The sequence below is a fragment of the Paralichthys olivaceus genome, chromosome 7 (genome assembly GCF_024713975.1).
Source record: "Paralichthys olivaceus isolate ysfri-2021 chromosome 7, ASM2471397v2, whole genome shotgun sequence".
Taxonomy (NCBI): domain Eukaryota; kingdom Metazoa; phylum Chordata; class Actinopteri; order Pleuronectiformes; family Paralichthyidae; genus Paralichthys; species Paralichthys olivaceus.
Window position 1 is genome coordinate 6,770,856 of NC_091099.1, and position 24,373 is coordinate 6,795,228.

At 41.9% G+C, this 24,373-nt stretch overlaps 1 protein-coding gene across 8 annotated transcripts in view; it reads left to right on the forward strand.

Annotated features, from left to right (window-relative positions):
- Window positions 1-2,826: 2,826 nt before the first annotated feature.
- The window catches only part of fgd4a (FYVE, RhoGEF and PH domain containing 4a), a 47,329-nt gene continuing 25,782 nt past the window's right edge, over window positions 2,827-24,373 (forward strand). The window contains exons 1-2 of one of the 8 annotated variants that reach the window (XM_069528133.1): window positions 7,627-8,117; window positions 8,239-8,328. In XM_069528133.1, coding sequence (XP_069384234.1) covers window positions 8,063-8,117; window positions 8,239-8,328 — 145 coding nt within the window. In that variant the 5' untranslated portion in view covers window positions 7,627-8,062. Of the gene's footprint in view, window positions 3,179-7,626; window positions 8,148-8,238; window positions 8,329-18,543; window positions 18,710-18,941; window positions 19,012-24,373 lie in introns of those variants that run through there. The other 7 variants (XM_069528135.1, XM_069528136.1, XM_069528141.1 and 4 more) reach the window with 7 other exon arrangements.

The following is a 24,373-nucleotide window of genomic DNA, read 5'->3' on the forward strand; positions in this document are numbered from 1 at the left end:
CACTGCTCCAGCCCGGGTGCTGGCCTGGGTCTAGAGACACTCTGGAAGGGAGTTCCTTCAGTTTGACTCCCATTAAACCGCACAGTCTATCCTGGTGTGTAATGGACTCTGAGACCCCCGCCTACACCCCAACTCTGAAGGCTACACGGCCCCCCCGCAGGCCTCCTGGTTCCCTAGGCTGCAGAAGAAGAGCGGGGCGCTCTCGTCCTGGAAAAGAACTGGACTGAGGCGCAAAACGTCACAGAGACAAATCAGGGGGAAATCTCTCCCCTTATTCTTACCAGTATTTATTTATAATTTATTGATTGTTTATTGATTTGTGACACGATATATTTATTACTGGAATGTTTTTTTCTGTGTTGGTTGGATGGAAATCAAGATGTGTTTGATTGGGTGAAGTGAGGTGAAGGCCTCGGTGAATCTGTACTCAGCCAATTCTGTTCTATTCAACAAAGAAAAACCATTGCAACCAAAAACAGATCTTCCACATTGCAAATGTTCTTACTGCTCTAATGAAGAGGTTGAAAACTTGCCTAATCCAATTCTACAGCATTTAAGACGTTAGATTAATAATCATAAATACACAGTGTATGCCATTTTAAATAGGAGCGTGAGAGTACATTGGGTTTGACGTTGCAAACAGACTAATGAAGCATCGTGTCTTGTGGTGGTGACGGGTGGAGTTCAGCTGCCGTTCTAACGCCACTAGTGTTTCTTGGAATGCCTGTTTTTTTATACAACTTTTTAGTTTTTTGCAGATCATGTGCATAAAGAATATTTTATACCTTTGTTTAGTTTTATTTATTTTTACAGCAGACTCTGGTGATGTGGTTGTGTCTGTTAGCGCAGATCTCTGTAGAGACTGAGGTAGATGAGAGGAAGTTCGGGATCAGGACTAGGGCTGTTGGCCTGGGGGGGGTTTCTTTTGCCTTTTTGAATTGCACAGGTTTATGTGACCATGCAGTGATCTGACCCTCGCTCTTTTAAAGTCGTGAAAAGAGGATTCCCCCAGGAGTGTGCCTCTGATTCAGTTTCCGTCACCTTCATGTCAACACTGTATTCTCACTGTAGAGTGTTCTCTCTCTCCTCTCTGTGAACTTATTATTTATCATCTCCTCGTTGAGTTGTCTCCACACGCTTCCTTCAAACAGTATGCAGTACTGTCCAAGCACAATTATAGCAATACAGTGGTGGAGCAGGTCGTAGACAGATCTGGATGAGATTCACGTGATCTCTCAACCATTTCCGTCTCCACGAGCTAACCAGCAGGCTGATGAGAAGAAGAAGACAGCAAGAGTCTCTCCGACTTTCTCAGAGTGACGCAGTTACAGCATTACTGTCAATTTTCAATCACTGCTTTGAGACAGATGCAATTTGTGATGTTTATTACATAATTGAAATCCCCTCTCTCTGTCGTTATAAGGTCATACCGTCTTTAACGTGGATGTCGTCGTCACTGCTTTGATTACACACTTTTTGCCACATGGATATGAAATGGACAAACTAAAACTACATAGCCAGTATTGTGTTGTGATGACAGATGAACCATTTCCTGTTGCGGCTGTGGAAAATGATTGGAGTCTTTCTGTTCTCTGTGTGTACATTTGTTGCATTTGTCTATGTTGACTATGTAGATTGTTGCTCTTTGCAACTACAGAGTGAGGAAAACTACCTGTGGTCCAAAAGTAGCTCCTGAACCCATGCAGGTTAACTCTCATGGTTTGTTTGCACAATAAAGCTGTGATGGAGAGAGACTAATCCAGTGAAAGGAAATAAAAAAAAACTGAGGTTTAAAAAGCTGAATGCTGTATTACTGTGGGTTTTACAGTTTCTCCTCCATTTTAAAATAACGTGTTTAATTGGTTTCACAAGTAAATTAAAGATCTGTCCTTGAATTTATATGTGACCGTTTGTGTGTGTGTCAGTTTCTCTATCCAACTGTTTTCCGATCATCCATGGAAGACTTTAGATAAAGATGGACGACATGACAGCTACCCAGAAGTGAAGCCAAACATTTAATCGCCCCCTGGTGTTTGTACCGGGGATATTTTGGCTTCATGTTTGGATAGTGGGAAGAAGTGGACACGTCGTTTATCCTTATATATAATGTATGATCCACTCAAATACACACACACGCATACACACGGTGGATTAGTACGTTTTAAATACACTTAATGGATCTTCACGTAATGAGAATATTTCTCATTTGAATATTCTGTAGTATTGTATAATTGTTCTCTAATATGTTCCAGTTTTTATATATTATAAAGGCTTATAGATGAACTGTTTCCACCTCCCTGACAGAAAACAAGTGAATCTTGTAGTTTCATTAATGAGCTTTAAACAAATCTGCCATGATGTTTCTGTTAAAAGTTAAATAAACCTGTTCTTGCAACGCGGTTGATTCTAGAAAGTGAAAAAAGTCAATTAGAACGAGGCCACATTACTCAAAATGTAAAGAATTGTTGAGAAAGATTTGACTCATCTGTGGAATGTTACTAAGTACATTTACTCATGTAACTGTGAGGTACACTTGTACTTTCACTTACATTTCAGGCTACTTTACACTTTACCGGTACAATATTTAACAACTTTTACTTTTTAGTTTTAGAAGAAAATATTGATTTTGACAACTTACAAATAATGAGACATGAGATTGTTTAGTGTGTGTGTGCGTGCGTGTTTGGGGGGAGGGGGGGGGACAGTAAGGACATTGTGTGGCTTTAACAATAAGGAGGTCTGCACCACCAGCTCCCACTGGGGGGGGCGTGGCGAAGGAAACACCCCCATCATCAAGGTGACATTGTGGGGGGGGGGATTAGTGGATGAGGCCGAGCCAGCTGTTACAGATGTGTGCAGCTGTTAACGGATCGTGTGTCGCTCCCTGTGCGGATGTTCAGGTTTTATAAACAAGCAGCGCACACGTGGATCCGAGGCGCAGCTGGAGCAGGACGCACAGGACGCGCGGGGCTGAGTTCTTCTCTACGAAGTGACTGCGTCTCTTAAAACTTCTGTAGTTAAGTGTCGATTGTTTTGAAAGCGTTGTATTTGCGTGTCTCGATGCTGGAGCGGCCACTGCTTCACAGGAGAATGGACGGATTTAGCAGAGTCGCTTTTCGAAGGAAGGAACAAAGTATGGAATGTGAGGAGCCAGAAGAAGAAGAAGAAGAAGAAGAAAGTGAGTTTCGTATATGAACGCTGGGAGATTATTATCATAAAGAAAGTTAACTTAATTATCACCCATGAGATTGATTTAAACTGCTGATTATTTTTACATGATCATACTGTGGGTATTTTGTGAGTACATCAACTCTTTACGCACAGCAGCTCCACGAAAACATCTTGACAACGTCTCCACCTGTGACTCAGAATTGTGACTTGTTGGATTGTCTTGCATTAGCTGTCATGTTTTTCTCAGTCTGGTTGCGAAAGCTTGGAATGACCACACTGCAACACACCTATACACACCTAGGCTACATTACAGCCGTGTTTACACAGCACTGCTGCTGACTTACTGGCTGCTCAGCAGGTATGAAGGTTTCTCAGACAAGCCCCAGCCTGTTGTGTAACCATCCACATGCTGGAGGGCACATTTCTTTTTCAGTCTGGAGTTCAGGGAAAACTTCCTGTGCTCAAGTTGCAAACCTCAGGAGCACGAGGTTCACTTGCACTTTTTATCTTTGCTTTGGATTTTCATATGTGATCTGTGTGGGATCCGTTTCCATGCGCTGAAAGTTTGCCAAGGCTTCGATCAGATTAAGTCTGTCTATATCTCTCAGAAAACAAGCATCCAAATACATGTCAGTAGAGTGTCTGGGCATGAACAGCTACGACAGGAGGCACTAGCATGACTCCTTCAGATCTTGCAAATCTGTGGCGTTCTTGTGCAAACATGCCTCCAAAGATTTCCTGTTCTGCACTTGCAGCTTGATGTGGACTTTGCTCTGTGCTTATTTGTGCTATTTGTTAAGACGAGGACTGCAAGCTCTCTCAACTCCAGCCACTTTGTCTGTAGGTGAGTCAGGAACTGAGGTAGTGTTATCTGTCAGTGAATCACTGTTTTAGCAATACTGAAGTCAATAGATCCATCCTCATTGCTCCCAGCTGTACTGCAGCGCCTCGTTTGTCTATCGTAGATGAACTGTTTCCACCTCCCTGACAGAAAACAAGCGAATCTTGTTGTTCCATTACTGAGCTTAAAACAAATCTGCCATGATGTTTCTGTTAAAAGTAAAATTAACAGAAACATTTAGTAGAGTGCATACCTTCACCAATAAACAGGGCCTTTGAGAAATCACATTTAAATCCTCCACATTCAGATTATTAGGATCCGTACCAACTGGCACACATTCATATCAGTTCCCTAAACCTGATAAGATCCATGAATAATTCCCTGGGGAATCGCTGAAAATGCAAAAAATAAAATAAAATAAAACAACAAAACACCCAATTTACTAGTGAGTGGAAAAAGAAAATCCTGGATCTGCACCTTTGTCTACATCCAAAATGTATTGGGTTCTTTCTTGGCCCATGTCGTATCCTTCCACCAACTTTTCTGGAAATCTGTGCCGTGGTTTTCGTGTAATCATGCTGACAAACAAACGACCCACCCAACCAACCTGGCATGGCACTCAGTAGACCGCATACGTCTGCCAAGACCCAACAGTCTCCTTCAATTCAATCAAGCTGCACTAAATTGAACACTCCAACATTTAATGGGTCCTTTGTGGCCCATTTCTCATCCTTCTAACAATTTTCTTGGAAATCCATTCAGTATTATTTGAGCAATCATGCTGAGAAAGAAACAAATAAGGGAGAAAACATAAACTCCTGGGCAGAGGTAATAGGATCCTGTGGTTCCATTGGTTTTGTTATGCCGGATGGATCCTGTATTTCTTGGAACATGGATGCGATTTCATTACACAAGCACAGTGTTTTCTCATAATGAAGACGTCTTGCGGCTTACATTTTAGGTCACCATAAAACTGGCTTTTATCCTGAGTCCATTAATGTGTGCTGGAGAAAAGAGCGTCATTATCAAATATGTCTGTTTTGTTCTTGAACAAATGTGTGTCACACTGATCTGATTTCACAGAGTCATCTTTGAATGTGAATTACATGACACTGTTATCCTGTTGGCTCTTGTATAACAGAGGTGGGTGTCGTAAATGCAATGCAATATAAATATTAACACTTTTATTTATCATATACACTTCAAACAATGAGTTTGCAGCAAGGATAAAAAAAATGAAAAAATCTCTCTTAAAATTGCCTCTTATTGATTTAAACATGAACCGTCATTATACCTCACATGTAGAAGAGATATATTTGTCGCTGTAGCTTTAGGGCACGTCAGTGTTGTGTTGTTACTGTGAGTGCAGCTGAGTCTCAGACAGAGGAGCTGTGTGTTCTCTGCTCAGACAGAATCAGGGGGAATGGTGGCCGACTGTTGCTGGGGTTGTTTTTTGTGACACTGATGTCCATTCAGCCTGAACTCAACCCTCTCACTGTCTCTACTGACACTTCATAGCAGTTCCCTCGTGCAGCTCAGTTCATGATGACTTTAAGAGGATTTATTTTTTCATATGTCATGCTGTGCTGCAGCGAATCATTATAAACCACCTATAATCACACCTTCTGGTGTGGAGAGCTTCATCTGTGATTTGTTTCTACAAAGTCAGATGAAAATGATTTTCTTTACCATGCTGCTTTACAGAAATATCCTTATAGTCTAAGCAAGATGCATAGACACATTTAGAAATGTACTATTCTATAAGCTTTTTGTACCGAATATTGTGATTGTCAAGGAAAAATATCTTTGCCGCCTGGTAATGACATAAATAATTAGCTGCGTAAAAAAAATCCCAATATAATATGAACGTTTGGCTTTATACTGGGGAATCAACAACTAACCACATTCTGCAGTTCTTGTTAACTGTCAGTATGTTTCAGCTCATTGTTTCCACAGACAACAGGCAGCTGATTCAAACAAACAGTTCTGATAAAGCCCATGTTTGCCATACACACAGCAATACTATGGCCTCTGAGTCAAGCAGTTTAGCTGCTAAAGAACCAAATGTTTTGTAAATCCAGAGCTTAAAAGAGAGTGAATATTCATACGACTAGAAACACTTATCTATGTATGAATATAGATGTTTTTTTTTATATTAACGTCATGCCAATGCATTTGGCCAATCCGAATCTTGCATAGGAAACCACTTGTTTAACAAAACGTTCACCATTTCCTCAAACTGGCTTTTATATGTTTTAATATGTAAACAGCTCAGTCTTTGTGCATCATGCATATTTTAAAAAATCATTTTCTTTTTGTCTTTGTAAAGCAGATGATCACGCAGTTCACAATCAAAGGCAGTTATGTAAAGTACAATCTAGTTTTAAACGGAACAACCTGTTACTGTGCAAAGTCTTGAAATTAAATAAGTGCTTTTTATATGTATGTAGAATACAGTTAGGAATTTGTACTGAAGATTGAGCTCTCAGTGTCAGTTTATGACTTTCTCTCATTCAAAGGTCAGATTTCACTTTGGTACAACATCATTGTGTGCACTGAACCTTGTCTGTTTATTATTGTCACTTATATGCCAGTTGGCCGAGTGACTGTAGATTTTAACGAATACATAACTTCTTATTACATGGAGGAATGCATGATTACATCATTCCCTTGTTTGACTCTTTCTCCTGAGTTTACTGTGTCGAGCGGAGACGTCTCAGACAGGACGTGATTGTACATTAAGGTGTGAAGGATGTGATTTGTTTCAGTTGATAATCACTATGGGGAGCAGTCAGAAGGAAATGGCTAATATGTGTGGGGTTTTTTTCTTTGTGATATCGCTCTGCAGTGGATCACACATGATCAGACACGACACAAAAACACAGATGTTAAGGCTCAAAGTTGAGATTTTCACATGGGCCAGTAGGTGGAGGTAAAAGCTCAGGAATAATTCACCCATCGACCGCAGCTCAGTGCAAAACACCAACGTTTGTGCTCAGTGTTTGATGACACACAGGGTCAAGTACAACTTTGTATGTAAAGCAATTAGCTCTTTAACAATTTCGTTTAGACTCAAATATATGATTTAAAAAAATGAAAATTAGCAAACTAGTATAAGTAGAACTGTCTCTCTCACACACACACACACACACACACACACACACACACAGAAGGAAAACAGGTCCCCATAACATGAGCAACACTCCCTTTGACCACACAAACACACACACAGAGAGAGGAAGCTCAGTAATGAGCAGCTTTCAGAACAGTTTGTTCACATATGTGCAAGAGGTCTGCTGACACCACATGTTGGTAAATGAGTGTGTGTGTGTATCTTTATCTGTCACACAGCATTCAAGGACAGATTGTTTTTTCTAATCAAATCTTTAATTTATTTCAAATCAATTTTTAATTTTAACTCCAAACCTCAACAGTTGAGTTTGAACCCATTAATGCTGTCAGTCTGAATGAGCACCAACATGACATGTCAACAGCAGCCCACATCTCTGTCGTGTTTTGGACAGGAAACACTCTTTCTCTTTCCATGACCCGGCCGCTGCTTCCTGCCTGCGGCGTTTCCCCTCTTCTGACTGGCATTGTCGGCCTGTGAGGTTTTTACCAGAAGCTACTGTAACAGACTGACACCTCAGTCTGAGGTAAGACAGGGAGAATACAGACCTGAACACCGAGGCACGGTTTGAGGAAGTAACTTTACAGAGAGGAAGACGTGGAGCGGTTGCGTGAACCAACCTGTCTCTCACCTTTGCGAAACTGTGGACATCCCATCTGCAAGAGGATAGAAAGATGTAAAGGTGGTTGGGTGACTCGTCTGTCTCCTCAGTGCCGTCTGTCCTCTCTTGAGCAGGAGAACAGTGCAGCACAGCATCCTGTCAGGCGGGGGGTCTCCTCTATACCTTTGTTCCCTGGATGAGGTGGAAGAAGGAAGGAAGAAACAGAGGTGTATTTTTACTCCAGGTTTGAGAAAGTGAACAGTAGCACCAGTTATTTTTTGGACTTCGTCTTGTCGTCCACCAGCGGTTTAGACACAGCATGGACTGCCTGGCCGCTCGTTACCGGAGGTGCCGTCTGAGACACGTTGCCTCTGGTAGGTGAATCTTACAGGCTGGACCACACAGTGAGGATGAACACTGTTGCTAGTTGAATATATGTGTGTTAGGCGGAAAGCCTGAGTTTCATTTTGTTTTCCTTTCATTCAAAATTAAAAGACACTGGACTGACAATGAAACGACGGCGTAAATACTGGTTTTGGAGCCGGAAAGGTAAAAACTCAAAGATGTGTCTACTCTGCTGTTATGGTAAGATTTGGAGATTCCAAAGTTTTATATTGAGTTGAAGTTTTGTTCATTTCTGTCCATCTTTTCAAAAACATCATCCTGACTCCTTTCACTCCTGCTGCTGCGCTGTCCTTGTCTGACTGGCATTCAGCTAATCCATTAATATCTGCTATGTGAGCAGGATCCATTTTCTAATGTTATCCTCTGGCCGCTTTCCCACGTCTCCCATTTATTTTTCACTCTGCCGATGTTACCTCTGACCGCGTGGTTTGTTAAAAGCTGCAGAAAACACTAGTGAATCATCTTTAAAGTGTTCCTGGGCCGCAGCATTGACCTCCGTGTGGACCGGGCTTGCTGCTGTGGAGCTATTTACAGCTGAGTGTGAGGGAGCATTTAAATCCACAGTGCTGGAAAAAAGACAGATTTGTTCTCAGAGCCCTGGGAACCAGCTCCCCCTCTTAAGACCCTCGTCCAACCACTCTCGCCTTTTGGCAACATCCCCAGTCCTGTTTCCCAACTGCATTTGAATTGTGTGTCTGCATATGAAGCGTAGTGGGTAAGTGTATGTGTTTGTGTTGTTACTCCGAAATCCCTCAAATGTGCACCTTTCTTAGGGTGGTGTGTGTGTGTGTGTGTTGTTGGTGGTGAGCAGGGGGTGAGTCACCCTTATTGAACAGCAGAGGGGGAGGAAACAGTGTGAGGCTTTCTGCCTTCATTCTCACTGGCAGGAAGGAAAAGGATGGGAGAGTCCGAGTCCTTTCACCAGCTCATTGTTTCAACGTGGGAGAGGGTGACACAAGCAGCAGTAACACAACTTGCTGGCATCAGTGTGTGTGTACTCTGTGTATTTATACTGGAGCATAGGGAAGCACAGAGTTTGTGAAAAGTTTGACAGTGCTCCATGATCTTAACGGCAACAGATGAATCAATTTAAATGTTGTATATTATATTTATATTTAGCTGTTCCTTTAAGAAAGCTCGAAGTGAATGTTGAGGGTTAATGGCTTCTCTAATTACTTATCAATGACTCAACAATAATAAGGTGATATTGACATATGAAATGAAATATAATATATGAAATATAAAGTAAATTGTCTGCATACAGTTAACGTCTAATTAATGTAATATAATTACAGTGAATAATTAAGCTGAAATACTGTTCACCTACACTTATCTGGCTCCAGGAGCAATACATTAGATTCAGGGTTTCCACTGTTTTGATGGGAATTGTTTGTAATGGTTTCTAACAAAAGAAGATGACATACGATATAATACCAACCCATACACAGCCACCTGTCACTGAATGAACAACCAAACAAAGGTAACCCTAAGAACCAATTCCAAATCAACTAAAGTAAAACCTTTTACTTAATCAAACATGTTCACTGACAAAACATCAGACAAGGCAAACTCACATTTTCCACAGTCCAAACATTTGGAGCATGAGGCCTCCACCATGCTGCCTTCAGGTGTTTTTTTTTTTTTTTCTGAAAGAGTCCTGCAGGTGAGCCAACTTCCTGTATAGAGTCTGTGGGCGGAGCCACAGGCAGCAGTAGACCAGGGCTGCGTTCAGCTCCAACAAACTGCAGCAAAACGTTTGAACACTGTCGGGATGCAAGCTTTTTGTTCTTGTGGATGAAATCTCAGCAGTAGATGAAGTGGATATAAATACATGTTTAATACTTAAATAAATATTTTGTATTAGTTTGTTGTCTCTGCCTTTTGGAATGCCTTCCTCTAACAACTTCAACTGAAACAGCAAACAGCAGCTTCAGCATTTACAGAGAACTTGAGAATCCATTGTGTGGACTTTATTTTTAATAAGGTGAATTTTAAATACGCATTGTTGCTGATTGGGCAACACCTCAGACACACCCACCAAACTGATGAAAACAGAATGCAGAAAACACAATCATGCTCCCAAGAGGATAAAGCCTTTGCATATTGGTTGGACCATTAACTTTCCTTTTGCATCTGACGAATTTCTGTCTGTATTTTGATTGTTGTGTGTGGCCAAAGATCCCAGTAAGTACACAACCTGTCTCCTTTTTTTGGATGAGCTGATTGTCGAGAAAATCTTCAGACAGTGTTTTTTATTATAACTAAATTATATTATTGTTCCAATTTATTTTTAACTGCACTTGCTGTTACCAATTTAGTGGAACACATCTCCTCCAATTGAATACGCAGGGATTTGAGAGCATTCATGCTGCAACTGGAATAAATCCTTCATTTCTCCTCTTACCCCACTCTCTGAACATGGTTTTTCATTATTACATCAATTTCTAGTCGGACTGTGCACACATCTGCTGCATCTGTGTTTGTTTGTCCGTCTGCTAGTTTGAAGGATTATAAAAACTGGACAGATAACCACGAAGTCAGTGGCTAAGCAAGCTTCAGATTTAAGAAGCTTTAACCGCAAGTATGTTCTAAACTGTGTGTGGATGCCTGAGTGTGGAGGCAAACAGAAAGTCATGTAGACAGATGAAGATGCTGAAGCTGAGCTAAATATAGTTCTGCTGTTTATTTTCACTTGTGTTGCGGTGGTTGTCAGCTTCTTCTGCAGTGTCTGTGCTTCCTGGAAGATATTTTTCTTTTCTTTTTTTTTGTATCATCACCTGGTTTCCCCTGGGGCTATTTCTGTTATTTCTGTCTCTCTCCCTTAAGAGTGACAGGAGATGTGTGCTCACTTACACAGGCAGAAACCTGGAGACATTAATTTATCACAGAGATTCACTTGAGATATCTCATCATGCTTTTTATTTTATTTTCTAACATGCAAACAGGGAAAACCTCTCCTGTGGATGCATCTATATACACAAGGAAATATGTACTAAGTCTATGTACAGTCCACATGAATAACTCCAGGATTATGATACTTAGATGCTTCAAACAGCAGCAGTGATGGAACTAGTACAGTGAGTGTATCCAACATTTTGCAGCACTTGGTGTATTGTGAGGTCTGGATATATTTCAAGATGGTGGGAGTTTATTTTCCATCCATCCCACAACCATTCACACTCACAATCACATCTACAGGTGGTTATTAGAGTCCCCAATAAACATAACCTGTATGTGGGAGGACAATAACCTAAGAAAAACTCAAACACAGACACAGGGAGAACACGCAAACTGCAGAAAGACCCCGGCCAGCCGAGATGGAGGGGTGTCTATTTAACCCAATGCATTCTATATTCATAATGTATTAAAATTCATAGAATCTAAAGGCTGACTTTGGTTCTTCCTGACTAACAGGCCTCACACAATATTGGGTGATTGTAAGATCAGGCAAGAAAAGCACCACTTAAAAGCAGGCCATTGATGTTTCTCACATGCAATTCTTATTGTGACCAATTGGGGGCTTTGCTGTCAACAGTGTTGTGAGCTGATCAGATCCTGACTGATGCTCCTGCTATTATCAGGCAACAACAGCCAATCAGAACAGAGATGCTGTACTTAGTCATATAGGAAAAGCACTGGGGTTACTAATGACAAAACAATGGCTGTTTATTGGTTTGTTCCAGTAAGTCATGACAGCGACAGTGAGTCAGCCCCAACAATACAGAGACCCAGAAACTGAAGCAGCCAAATGGAGTTCAGCCATCCTCAGAGTTATTTACCTCCGTGTCACTGTGGTATAATGTTGTGGATGAAATATAAACTTCCCACGTTGCTCGTCAGTCAGAATCAGCTCAGTCTGCTGTGATGTGAGCGCATTAAATCATGTCAAAGGGAAAGTGGTCGATCCTGTTAGCCAGGACGTGATCTGCAAAGCCTGCAGAATAATGATTCAAGCAGACAGAGTGGAAAGGTGGGTATCTTCTGCCAGGGCTAGAAATCAAAGTACATACAGTACCTTTTACACAGTATGCACAGTATACATTATATATAAGATAAAACACAAAGATAATTTCCCCAAGACTCAATACTACATGTCAAATAATCAAATGAATACATTAACTCTTCTCTTTGTAAACCTTCTTGTTTTAACGTCTTAAAAAAAGAACCTGATTCCTATGTGTTTAGTTTGCACTCACACGCGCTGCTACTGATGCACTCAGACTCAGTACAATCGCCCTCAGTGATTCCTTTTAACCCCTATACTGTTCATTCAGAGTGGATTACAGTGGGATTAATTCTCTGTGTTTACTCTGAGGAATGCTGAGAAAGATACGGTGGATAATGAATCTTTCTGTGCTGTGATGCTTTTCAAACGCTCGCACTAAACTAATTGTTCAATCAATTTGGTGTCTGCATAAATGTGATTGTCTGGCTGGGTTATTATCCATCTCGCAGCGCCACTCGGGAGGAAACTCTGCGCAGTCAGCATCGATTTTAGGAGGTTGTTGGGGGTTTTTTTCAGGGGCAGACTGTCGGCAGAGATGGCGTGGTGGTGTGAGTGTGTGCAAGTGTGTGTGCTGAATTTGGGAACCAATCCAACGTGTGTTGTTGCAGGGACGCGGGGGCAGATGTCGACCCGTTGCCTGCCATGCCCTCACGACAGATGTGCCCTGCTGTGGTATAGAGGCAGAACATTTACTTGTGTACCTTGTCTTCTGTTTCTTTGCAGCTTTTGTTCTTGTGCACGTTTGTGTCTGTAAACGTGTGCGTCTGCAGACAATACCCATCACTCATCATTGACCTTCATAATGTGGGTGGTGCAGCGGGAGGAGGGGGGAGTCAATGAAAACAGCAAGGGCTGAATTGCAGTTTGTGTATGCCACGTGTGTGTGTGTGTGTGTGTGTGAGTGAGTGAGTGTGTGTGTTTGCGTGCTAGTAAACATGCACGTATGCACACATTCTAAGTGATGTGGGTTTAATTAATGATGTGTGTGTGTGGGAGGCCCACGGTATGCATATAGAAATGTGGTGGATAATGGCCCACAGCCACACACACACACGCACACACACACACACACACACAGCCACACACACACACAAACACACGCACACACACACCTCATCTCAGACCAAAGAAGAGAAGAAAGAGACGGATGGGGGAGAGAGAGGTGGAGTGATGAGTGGACGGTGGATGTGAATAAGAGACAGGGGAGATGGTGAGAGAGACAGCAGCTGTGGCAGCAAGGAGGTGGACAAAGTGTGAGGTGCATGGGCAGAGTGTGTGTGTGTGTGTGTGTGTGCGTGTGTGTGTGGGAGGAAGGTAGTGAGGCATAAAGAAGACAAGGACAGAAAGAGTGAAAATATATGCACATATAGAACAGTGAGGTTACATAAGATTCTAAAAAGCCCATTTGTGATGCACTTATTCAAGACATCTGGATCTTTTGAATTTAATAGAATCGACGCTGTTCCTTTTTATTGTCCTTTTTATTGAATCATTACTGATCTGGATAACAAATACTGAAACAGCTCAGAGAATGAAAATGTTGATGAGCTCTTCATTCTTCAGTCAAACAGAAAACGTCTACTCAGGAAGAGGTTTTTTAAATATCTCTCACAATGAGCTGCTGTTATGAAAATCATGATGGCTCAGGTTTTAATTTGAAAAAAAAAAAAGAATATGTCATCTTCAACTTCCCATGACAAGATCCACAGGAGCATTTCCTGCCTGTGGGGGCAGAGACCAGACTCACTCTGTTGCTTCTGAAATGACCTGCAGGTAATTTATTTATGGGAGAACTAATCAGTATTTCTATATTAATATTGATATGGGATCATTTTGTGTGTTAATGAAATAATTAGGCTTTATTTTGGTAACATATTTGCTGGTATATTATCTTTTTAAGTTAGCATTTATTTAATCATCATCATGCATCATTTATGTTAACTTTCAGTTCTTCATTATTACAATATAACGTTTATTATAGGCTTAAACCATGTTTAGGAAATTGTCTGACAGTAGATTTTGTGCAGATCGCCTCAAATTCTGGTAGAAATCGGTTTAAATTCCAACTTTTAACTTCTAATTCTTCAATAGATTTCATAAACATATAAATAAACAATGGACTAAATGTATAAATTCAATTATACTTTCAATATCTGTGAGTTTTATTCGTGAGTTCTGTTCGTCAGAGGCTCCATTTTTCCTTTTTACTCAAGAATGTGAGTTCAGACTGTCGGTAACCATCCTGTCTGGAGCCAGCACATCCACAATCTCTGAGGCGTGAGGACGAGTCGAGGCTTGTGGGAGCTTCAGGGTCACCCAAGTGTGAAAGGGAGAGTCTGACGCCGGCAGAAATAAGGTGCACGAAACATTCGACACGGCTTCCTTACACGATGTTCTTCATTACTTATGAATAGTGAATGGATACCAACAGAGCGAGTTTAAAGGAAGCGTGTGGAAGGACTCAGGAATGATTCTTTGAGCCACAGTGACAGCAGCAGATTGATCCGCTGCAAAACAGAGAGGAAGGGCTTATCTACCAGCGAGCAGCGTTTGATAGCATTTCTCATTCCAAGTGTATTTGTAGTGTCTCTGTCTGCATTCATTTCACTGCTTCCCTGTGTGTGTGTGTGTGTGTTTTGTGCACAGTGTGAATAAGATCCAAGGATTTGAGTCTGGGCCGTTTTTCACAGATCGGTAATGCCTGCGTATGTGCCTGTGAGCTCACTTCCCAAAATTGAATATTGCTCTGTGAATATGTAAACAGGCCCATTACTCACTGTCTGAAAACCAATACTTCAGGAAAGTGTCGCCATGGAAACAATAGGCCGTCCCGCTGATTATAATCAATGAACGTATTGGCTCGTATAAGAGGTTTGATTTATTCAAATGTTTGCACCGTCAAAATTATATTCTCCTCTAAAGTTGTTTTCAGACATTAACTCAGGAAAATGTCTGGAATGGAGTTTTTCAAAGTCTGACTTTCACATGTGAATATCGCAGCAGACGACTGTCTGACTGACTGTCTGACTGTTTGACGCTAACAACAGATCATGAACCCGATTAAGCATCCTTTATCAGTCTGGCAGATCCGTGCACTATTACGTAACAGGGAAATTAAAAGTAACGCATTACAAACGTGGGAATTTGTAATAATAATGTGATTGATGTCATCATGTGTTTGCAGACAGTCTGCTGGGATGTGTGAGCTGAATTAAAGCATTTAGACTTTAGTAAGAAGAAGAAATTAGGATCTTAAGTCAAAACTTATTCACACTTAATGTTTTTCAGCTGTCATCTTGTCACCAATGGCAACAGATGTGCATGAAGTCGTAACTGTGCTTGTCAAGGAAACAAACCGACCTTGACTTCTAATAGAGAAACTAAATCCAGCATCTTGAAGAATTTCCTGCCTTTGCTTTGAATTTCTTTAGTCTCCTGTTGCTTATTAATGGCGGATGTTTTAACTGCTGCGGTTTTATGAGTCTTAAAACCTGAACTCAGAGTGTGGACCTCTCACCTCTGTGTGTCTGTGTGTGTGTGTGTGTGTGTGTGTGTGTGTGTGTGTGTGTGTGTGTGTGTGTGTGTGTGTGTGTGTGTCTGTCCCTGTGCACAGCTGCAGGCCATGTAACCCTTGATCATTAGAACTTGGTGGTAATGGTTCTGCAGTCCATGGTCAGGAAGAAACAGAGGGAGCGTTTATTTCTGTCACACACCCTGATTTCCTACATATGGTTTACACACACACACACACACGTACACACACGCACACATGCACACATGCACACACATAATCTGATGGTGAGGTCTGGATACAGTTATTGCTCTTTCTGCCTTCCGGTCACTACTTACCATGTAATGAGGCCTGCACACACTCATACAGTGTGGGCCTATCATGGTATTTGCAGGACAGTGTGTGAGCTGGAAAGATTCTATTTTGATTGGCGTCCATGTCTGGCACTGGTTCTATAAGGTGAACAATAAAGTTATTGTAGAGAAATTGAGAAGTGAGATGAAGATGGAGGGAGGAGGAGGTCAGTGAGGAAGAAGTGGTTCAGAAAGAAAGTATTAAAGTTGGAGCTGGAGTTAAAAGAGAGGTGAAAAGGAGGTGAAAAGGAAGTCAGGCCTCTGATGGCTGCGAGTTTGAATTAGTGAAGAGATGGACGGAATGATCTTCCTTCACATAATCTGTTTTCAGAAAATCTGCTCCTGGCATGTTCCAAACTTTGCCTCTCACATACATAGAACGAAGCAGAAGATCGTCCGAGTCAAACACGTTCCCGACAACAGGAAAATGTTTCCTGGTTCCAAGGAGTAGTGGTGTCTGGGTAAACGTTAAACATTTAACACTGCTGGAGAAATCACGTGTTTTTGTTTACAACATGTCGCCACTGCCGTCTTTCCAATGTGAATTCTTTGGCTGCATCCTCTACAAGTATGGCTTCTCTTTTCACTCTGAGATATTTGCATTCTTATAGTTTTGCGTCTGTTGCGTGTTGGAACGTCATCGACTCTCCCACTAAAGAATTCTCTGGACATTTTCCTGCTGTATCCTCACATGGGGTTCAGTGTACAGAGACACTGTTACCTTTCTGGCCGAGTGTCGGTGGAGTGACTGTGTGTGGATTTGCTTCACGTTCAAACTAAAGCATGTTGCGTCTCTGTGTCAGTGTGACATCTATTTGTGCCTGTAGGTCATTTTCACAGACAGGTTTTTCACTATGAGAACAAACAACGGCACTTTCTCACCATGTCAACACTTCAGCCTGTTCAGCCAACCACAACAGAGATCTCTCCACACTGTCGGCAGCTGATGAGCACGACTGTGACACTGGGCAGAGAGGAAGAAGACTCATCTACAATATTTACATGAAATTCCATTTGAGTAGTTTTTATAATTTCACTTCACTGAGAAGTTTTCCTCGACAACTGGGCTCATCAAAGCCCTAAAAGTAAAAAAAAAAAAAAAACAGCATACATTGACGTCAAGCTGAATAAAAATATTTTGACATAAAGGAGCAGATATTTGTAATATATATAATATATATATAGATATATGTGTAGTAATAAAGGCTGAATTCTTAATATTGCACAGATTTATGGTTATTGCATTGCACAGGGTGGTTTTCATTATTTATTAAATTGACTTTAGCCTGGGGGGAAAAAGCTTTTATGGTCTGGCGATGGGAGTCCAGGGGGGGGATATCTTTTTCTAGAGGGGCAGGGACAGTCTCACATTTTGTCCAGGTCAAGTATGACAGACAATAGATGAGACAAATGCTGCTTTCAGACATGCACTGAAATACGAACAGAGATTCAAAGATCTTTATTGTCGTTATTCTCATACTCAGGAACAACTAAATTATAAGAGGTTGTTTCTGAGGTTGCAATCGTGCAGAGGTTTACGCTAAAGCATGACAACATGCTCACACATGGGTTTCCATCCACCACAAAGATGATTATCCTACTGGCTGCTTATCAGCATGCAGAACATCTGAGGCAGGATCTCGAATCAAAGACCAAAATAGAAAAATAGTTTTAAAAAAAAATGTAATAACTATCAAAAATAAAACTATTAAATATGAAAAACGTCTTTTTGTGGCTTGCAACTGACCTGTAAGACTTGCTTGCCTATTTGGGCTTCAGACTTAATTGCCTCGGACTTGTCTTGATTGATATCGGGACTGATTTTGGGGAAAAGAAAGAAGAAATGCTCCAGCATTTATGAGAAGCATCTCAACTTCTCATAAAATATTGTTTTGTCTGCCACTGATCTGGTTGTCATGGGAAAAGAGTGGGTGGCCTTTACTTCCACTTCCCCCAGTGTACATGGTGCCTCCACTTCAGACCTCTCCTCTCTAGCAGATCAGTTCTTCATCATCTCTCTTCCTACATGCCACCCCTCCACCCCTCCACCCCTCCACCCTCCTCTTTCTAGAGGAGGGGGTTGTTCTGTGTCACGCTCACCACCTATATATGCTATAGCCACCAGCAGCAGCAGCAGCAGGGACAGCAGATGAGTGCGGCCATTGGCTTCTTCCCCTCTCGCTGGCCCTCCCCTCATCCGACACAATGGGAGTGATTGTCCTTGCGACACACACACATGCATACGTATATATGCACACACACAAACACACACACAAGAGGGGGCTTTACTCTGTGGCTGAGTGTCGCTGCCCCCCGCCATATGCCCCCATCTCCACTGGAATGTGGTTATCTCCACTCGCCGTATAGAGAGGAAGCAGCGAGGAGAGGGTGAAAGAGGAGAGAGGCATCACTAAAAAAGGGGAGGTTGAGTGAAAGGGCGAGTCAGGCTGTCACTGGGCGTCCAAGTGTGTGTGTGTGTGTGTGTGTGTGTGTGTGTGTGTGAGAGAGAGAGAGAGGGGGAAGGAAGGGAGGATGCAACCAATGCAGCGAGGCAGCAGTTTAACACGAGCCTGAACCTGCCGGTGCGAGCAGCAGAGCGACACACAGAGAGAGAGAGGAGGGAGAGGTCCTTTCACTTCAGTCTAGCAGTGTGGAATTGAATCTCCTGTACCGGACACAGCCTCCACTCAGGTCAGTGCTGCTCTCTCTCTTCTCTTGCACCATTCAGCACCGGTACGCTCGGCTGTGTCCACCAAGTGCACAGACGCAGTGGTGGGGCGTTTGTTTCACAGATGTGACAGACCAAGATGTGGGTGGATCATGACCACAGAGAGACTAAATACTGTTTTGCTCGTCTACACACACACACACACACACACACACACACACACACACACACACACACACACAATCAGAGGCACGTCGTCTGTTCAGAGTGATGCTTAACAAAGGGAGGAGTATCAGAGACAGCACTAGATCTTTTCGTCTGGCAGGTACTGTAGTTAAGTAGCAGTGGTTGTGTGTGTGTGTTTGTTTGTGTGTGTGTGTGTGTGTGCGTTTGTGTGCGTGTGTTTGTGTAAGCAGTGGGAGCTGTATTGGCTGCTGGGGTCTATTAATTTCCTTTAAGGCGTTGTTGACTGAGCCTCTCAGCTGCAGGCTGTCTCAAGATATCCACACACAAACACACACACACACACCCATGCATGTGGAGGCTACTGCTGTGGATCTCAGTTAACTCTATTTGCAGTGATTTGGTGTAATCTGCCTCAGCTGTCCACAGTGCACTTTGGGAAAATTGTGTGTGTGTGTGTGTATGGATGCCTTCTCTCTCTCTCTCTGTGTGTGTGTGTGGATATCGTGTGTGTGTATGGATGCCTTCTCTGTGTGTGTGTATTCTGTGGCTTGCCGTTGCTGAACCATGTGCAAACAAAACTGAATCAAAGATTTTGAGTCACCTTGTCATCACCAGTCCTACATAATCCTATCCTATCCTGATTCCTAATGTCAACAGAATAAATCTTATTTAGAAAACAACAAGTTTTGCAGTAATAATCTTTTTGTTACCAGGCACATATAAGACAATAAATATCTCCTGCTTTTTTTTTTTGTCTTCATGCACAATCTCCGCATTCCATCTCCCTGCTGTGTGCACTCACTGTAACTCATTTGGCTCGAGCAATCTCTGCAGCTGAAACCATTAACTTTATCTGCAGCAGTATATTTTCTATCCTCTGCTCTTAAAGGCACCGGCTGAGGTGTTATCAAATCTCGCTGCTTGTGTTACATTTGGAGTGTGTGTGTGTGTTTGTGTGTGTGTGTGTGTGTGTGTTGTGAGAGAGATCCCTCTAGACTAAAGGAAGTCCCTGCAAATCCAACAGCTCAGGTGGAAACAAATAGAGGTTGAGCTTCATTATATATAAAAGAGATGCTCCTGCGGCTCAAATATAAATCAGTATTGGGGGGTTTAAGATGAGACGTGTCCAAATTGTCATGGGGAGCTGGGTTTCAGTTTCGATTGAAGGATCTGATTGCTCGCTAGACCCTCCGCTACTTATAAACAGAGTCTGGTGGATGTTCGGGATCAGGTTGGGATGGATCAGCTTGCAAAGACATTTGTAGATTTGTAGGTCTGATGCTTCCTCTTCATCTACTTACACTTTCCTCTCTTCTCTGCTTTCACCTTGTGTTGCCCATTAAATTAGAAATGTGATAAATAACAGAGGGAAGGGAGCCTGTCATTGAGGCAGCGGGGGCCGCATAAGTGTTGTGACAAAAAATGGGAGCCAAAAGGAGAAAGTATGTTGTTACTAAAGAGAAGCTGAAAGGAGGAAGGAGTGTTAGCAGCCTCATCACAATCAATACTGATGCAGCCTCATTTATTCTCGTGCATTTCTCTTCCTTCTCTTTTTTTCTTAAGTAAAAAATGCTGTGTCATGGTCCTGCACTGGTACCGGCAGCGTCTGTGGCGGCCGATCATCTTGTCATTTTGTCCTCTCTCTCTCTTTCTGCTGAGCCTCCACATGAAACACACCAGAAATGCTGATGCAGTTTGACACTTTATTTTCGCCAGGACGTGTGAGATTAAGTTCTGCGTGCATGTGGGCAGGTTGTGTGTGTGTGTGTGTGTGTGTGTGTGTGTGTGTGTGTGTGTGTGTGTGTGTGTGTGTGTGTGTGTGTGTGTGTGTGTGTGTGTGTGTGTGTGTGTGCATGCAGATGAACAGAAAAGCAGCTGACTGAGTTCACTGTGAAGTGTACAGAGCAGGTTAACAGAATATTTTTTGAAGAACAAGCTGAGTAAGAAAGGAAATGATTTTAGTTGAAGTGTTATGAGTGAAACAGGAAGTTTAGATCAGGCTCTTCTCTCTTTCTGCCTCATTAGTGCCTCGGCTGTGGGCTCCGCCTGCAGGGTTGCATTCATTCTGTGCTGAGAATATGGGCATCAGTCAGAAGAGCTCATTCATACTGAGCACAATGAAACACAAGTGTTCACCTACGCTGTTTGAATTTATGTTTACTTCATTCATAATGCATCGAGTAAAATCTCTTTTACTGTTTCCTAAATGCACAGGGATCAATAGGAGATAAACAAAGAGACATTTCAGACAGATCACAATGAACAATTAATTTATTCAATGAGTTATTTCATTAATTCATCAATTCAGACTATGATTTGTCGGATAAACTGATTGTTAAGATTGTTAATATTCCACTTGTTAGCCAGTCGTCTCATGCATGTGCAAGAATCCAAAGTTCGAGAGCTGAAGGGTTTTATCAAATATTCAGTTGTGTCACAGTCTCAAAGTTTTTTTTAACTTTATTTTCAGGGTAAACAGTGAAGTAGTCTTGATATAACCACTTCCACAAAACGATTCATTGCATAACAACCTCTGAAATGTTGTCGGCAACACATCCGTCGACCATGTCCTTTTGCAAATGTCATGCGCTGTCCTCATGTGTACAAGGCGTCTGTTGTGGCTCTCTGCCTCTTTTGTCTTCAGCGTCAGACATTGTTGTGACTTTTTAGCCAAGTGGACAACAGCTTACTCATAGGCATCAGTTTGTGAGAGCTTCTCATGGGAGTTATTTTTGGAGATGGAGCTATATTTTCACCCCAGGAAGTCATTTAAATTTGCTGAATTGATGGAAAAACTGTTATTTTTGTAAATATTTGCTCGGCAAAGACATTGAACGGAAACACAACTGCATTGTGGGAAGAAATACCCTCGGGGTATGAGGCTTGCTAGTTCGACCTCACTGATTTAACACAAATATGTGAATGCAGCTGGTTTGCCACTGTAGTTTATTGCTTTTTACAGACGTATTCCCATTGCTTTGTGCACACACCAGTCTTTCATGCTGGATATCGGTCACTCTCGCGTATCTGCATGTTATTTACGAGACATTTCAAATCCGTTTGACTCAGTCTTATCATTAAAGAGCAATGAATAGGCATGCTGCTGCTCATTTATGGACAGAGGGGTCTGCTGGGGCCCAGTCAGTCGTGGTGATTGAGCGGACAGAATATTGATTGACACATTTGGGAGTTCCTGCCCAGCAGCTGTGATCTGTTTTCCAAGGTATAGCTGGGGCAGGTCACAGGGGGAGGAGGAGGAGATTGGGGGGGGGGGGGGGGAAGGCGATAAAGAAAAGACTAGAGGAATGAAAAGGGGCATAGTAAAGAGAGAGAGAGAAAATGACTGTTGCTCGCTGATGTTATCACAAACTCTCACTCCAACAATCGTTCCATTTCTCAGTAGCCAGCGATCGAAGCGTCCACTATCTCTACGCTTATCACTTTCTATAACTTCTCTTTTTTTCAACTCAAGGTTTCACACCTGCTTGTAGAACTACACGGTCCACAGCACATGAACCATTGATGCCGTTGTTCTCCAGAGGATTATTACCCCTCGCAGTGACAACCAAGAAACAGCAATCTGCCTTGTGTCCTCCCCCCTTTTTCTTAGTGTCCTGTTTGAAGTATAGACAGGAAGTGTTTAACGGGGGAGGAGGGGGGGTAATCGCAGCGTACCCAGTCGCCCACTCAGACTGCCCTCATTAGACATGGGCCAGGGAGCGCGTTCAGATCATGCTAAAAGCTTATCTTCACATGCTGGGGCTTGGCAGGGAGGGGGCTGGGAAACGGTGAGGGGACGGACGCGTGTTGAGAGGCACATATAAGTTACTGGAATGTGAGCAAGTGTTAGGTGAGCAAAAAGAAGGAGGAGGAGGTGCAGGCAGGTCTGTAGCTGAAACTGAAGAATTCTGGAGAGGCTGAGTTGCTTTATAACACAGGCCCCATGCAACGCTAATTCTGTAAGAACTAGTTACACAATCAATGCAGGGCTTCCCATTGTTCAGTTACATCCTGTTCAGTTACACACAGATTGATTTTGTCAATTGTTTTTAGTTTCCAGTATTTTACAAGAAAATTCAGAAGTTACTGTTGCTCAAAGATTCATTCTACTCTTCCTCTTAACTCTGAGGGCATCTTAGAAACGTTCAGCTATTTGTTTTGGTTTTCGATTCTAAACTCTTTTGTTTTAATTCACATTGTTTTCACCTTTCTAGCACCAAATAGCCATCAAAGTTAGCGACTGGCTGGTGAAAGTGGTGGAGACCAAAATAAAGCTAAAAAGTAAAGAGCCCAATCTGATTTATTGGATATGAGACTTTCACAGACATATCATTGTTTATGAAAAGTTTTATTTCACAAAATAAACAATGCAGAAAAAATAGCATTTATGTTTACATTTTTTGTAAAAAATCATTGTATGGTTGAACTTGTTTTCTTTTTGTTCGTAGTTAATAGGTGGACTGTAAAATATCAAGCCTCAATTAGATTTCTTTGTTATGAGGGATTAACAACATACATATCAGCTCATATATCTAGTATTGGAAATCATTTACTTTTACTTTTACAATAATATCAGTTTGACTTCAGTCTTAAAATTCATTTACTAAAAGGAGAGTGAATGGTGGACATACATTTGCCAGACAAGAGGCACCGCATGGGTTCTCCACAAATACGCTGTAAATACTTTGCTGAATGGCTCATTATCCGTAAAAGAATTCATCACAGGATTGAATTGTTATTGTGAAATACATATGTCCATGTGGGGTCTCATCTGGTCACATAAAGGCTTCACAAGGCCTTTTAATTTTCACTCTAATATGTTTGTGGCAGAAAACCATAACTCTTTGGTGATTGTCCATTAAGGAAGGACAGCAGAGGGAGAAAGAAGACGGACGCATCTGGTCTCATTCAGCAGCCAATCGCTTGTGTCAGGCATGAAAACCTTCAGATGGACCCACACACACATTATCACCAGCATGAACCTCACTATGATTAAAGGGGTGTGACTTGGCATATTAATACATTCTTCCATTTCCATTATGTATGAGTTACATTTGAATGGTAGTTATCTCAATCTAGGGCAGACATGCAAATGAGGTTACTTTGCATTCTTGTGTCCTTAAGGGCAGAAATGGGCCTTTTACATATATTCAATGGTATCTGTTTTCATCATTATAGCATGATAAGTGTCGACCCCCCTCTGTGATTCAGGCATTTCTAATTTCAGATTCTCTGTTGTGGTGTATCAGGATTCAGATGAGGTTCAAATTGGGGGTTTGGGGGTTTTGTGCAGGCAGATTTGTGTCGGAAACAGAGTTTGGATGCACCAGAAAATATGATTTGATTCATTATATTAAACAGATTTATTGTTTATGAGGGGTTGGTAGATTATTTAGCAGTGGTGCACATAGTCAAATATTAACTGTACAGTTGGTTCATTTGTATATTTCTCTCGTCACCCTCCTCTCAACACCATCCCTTCTTTCTTCACCTTTACTCAG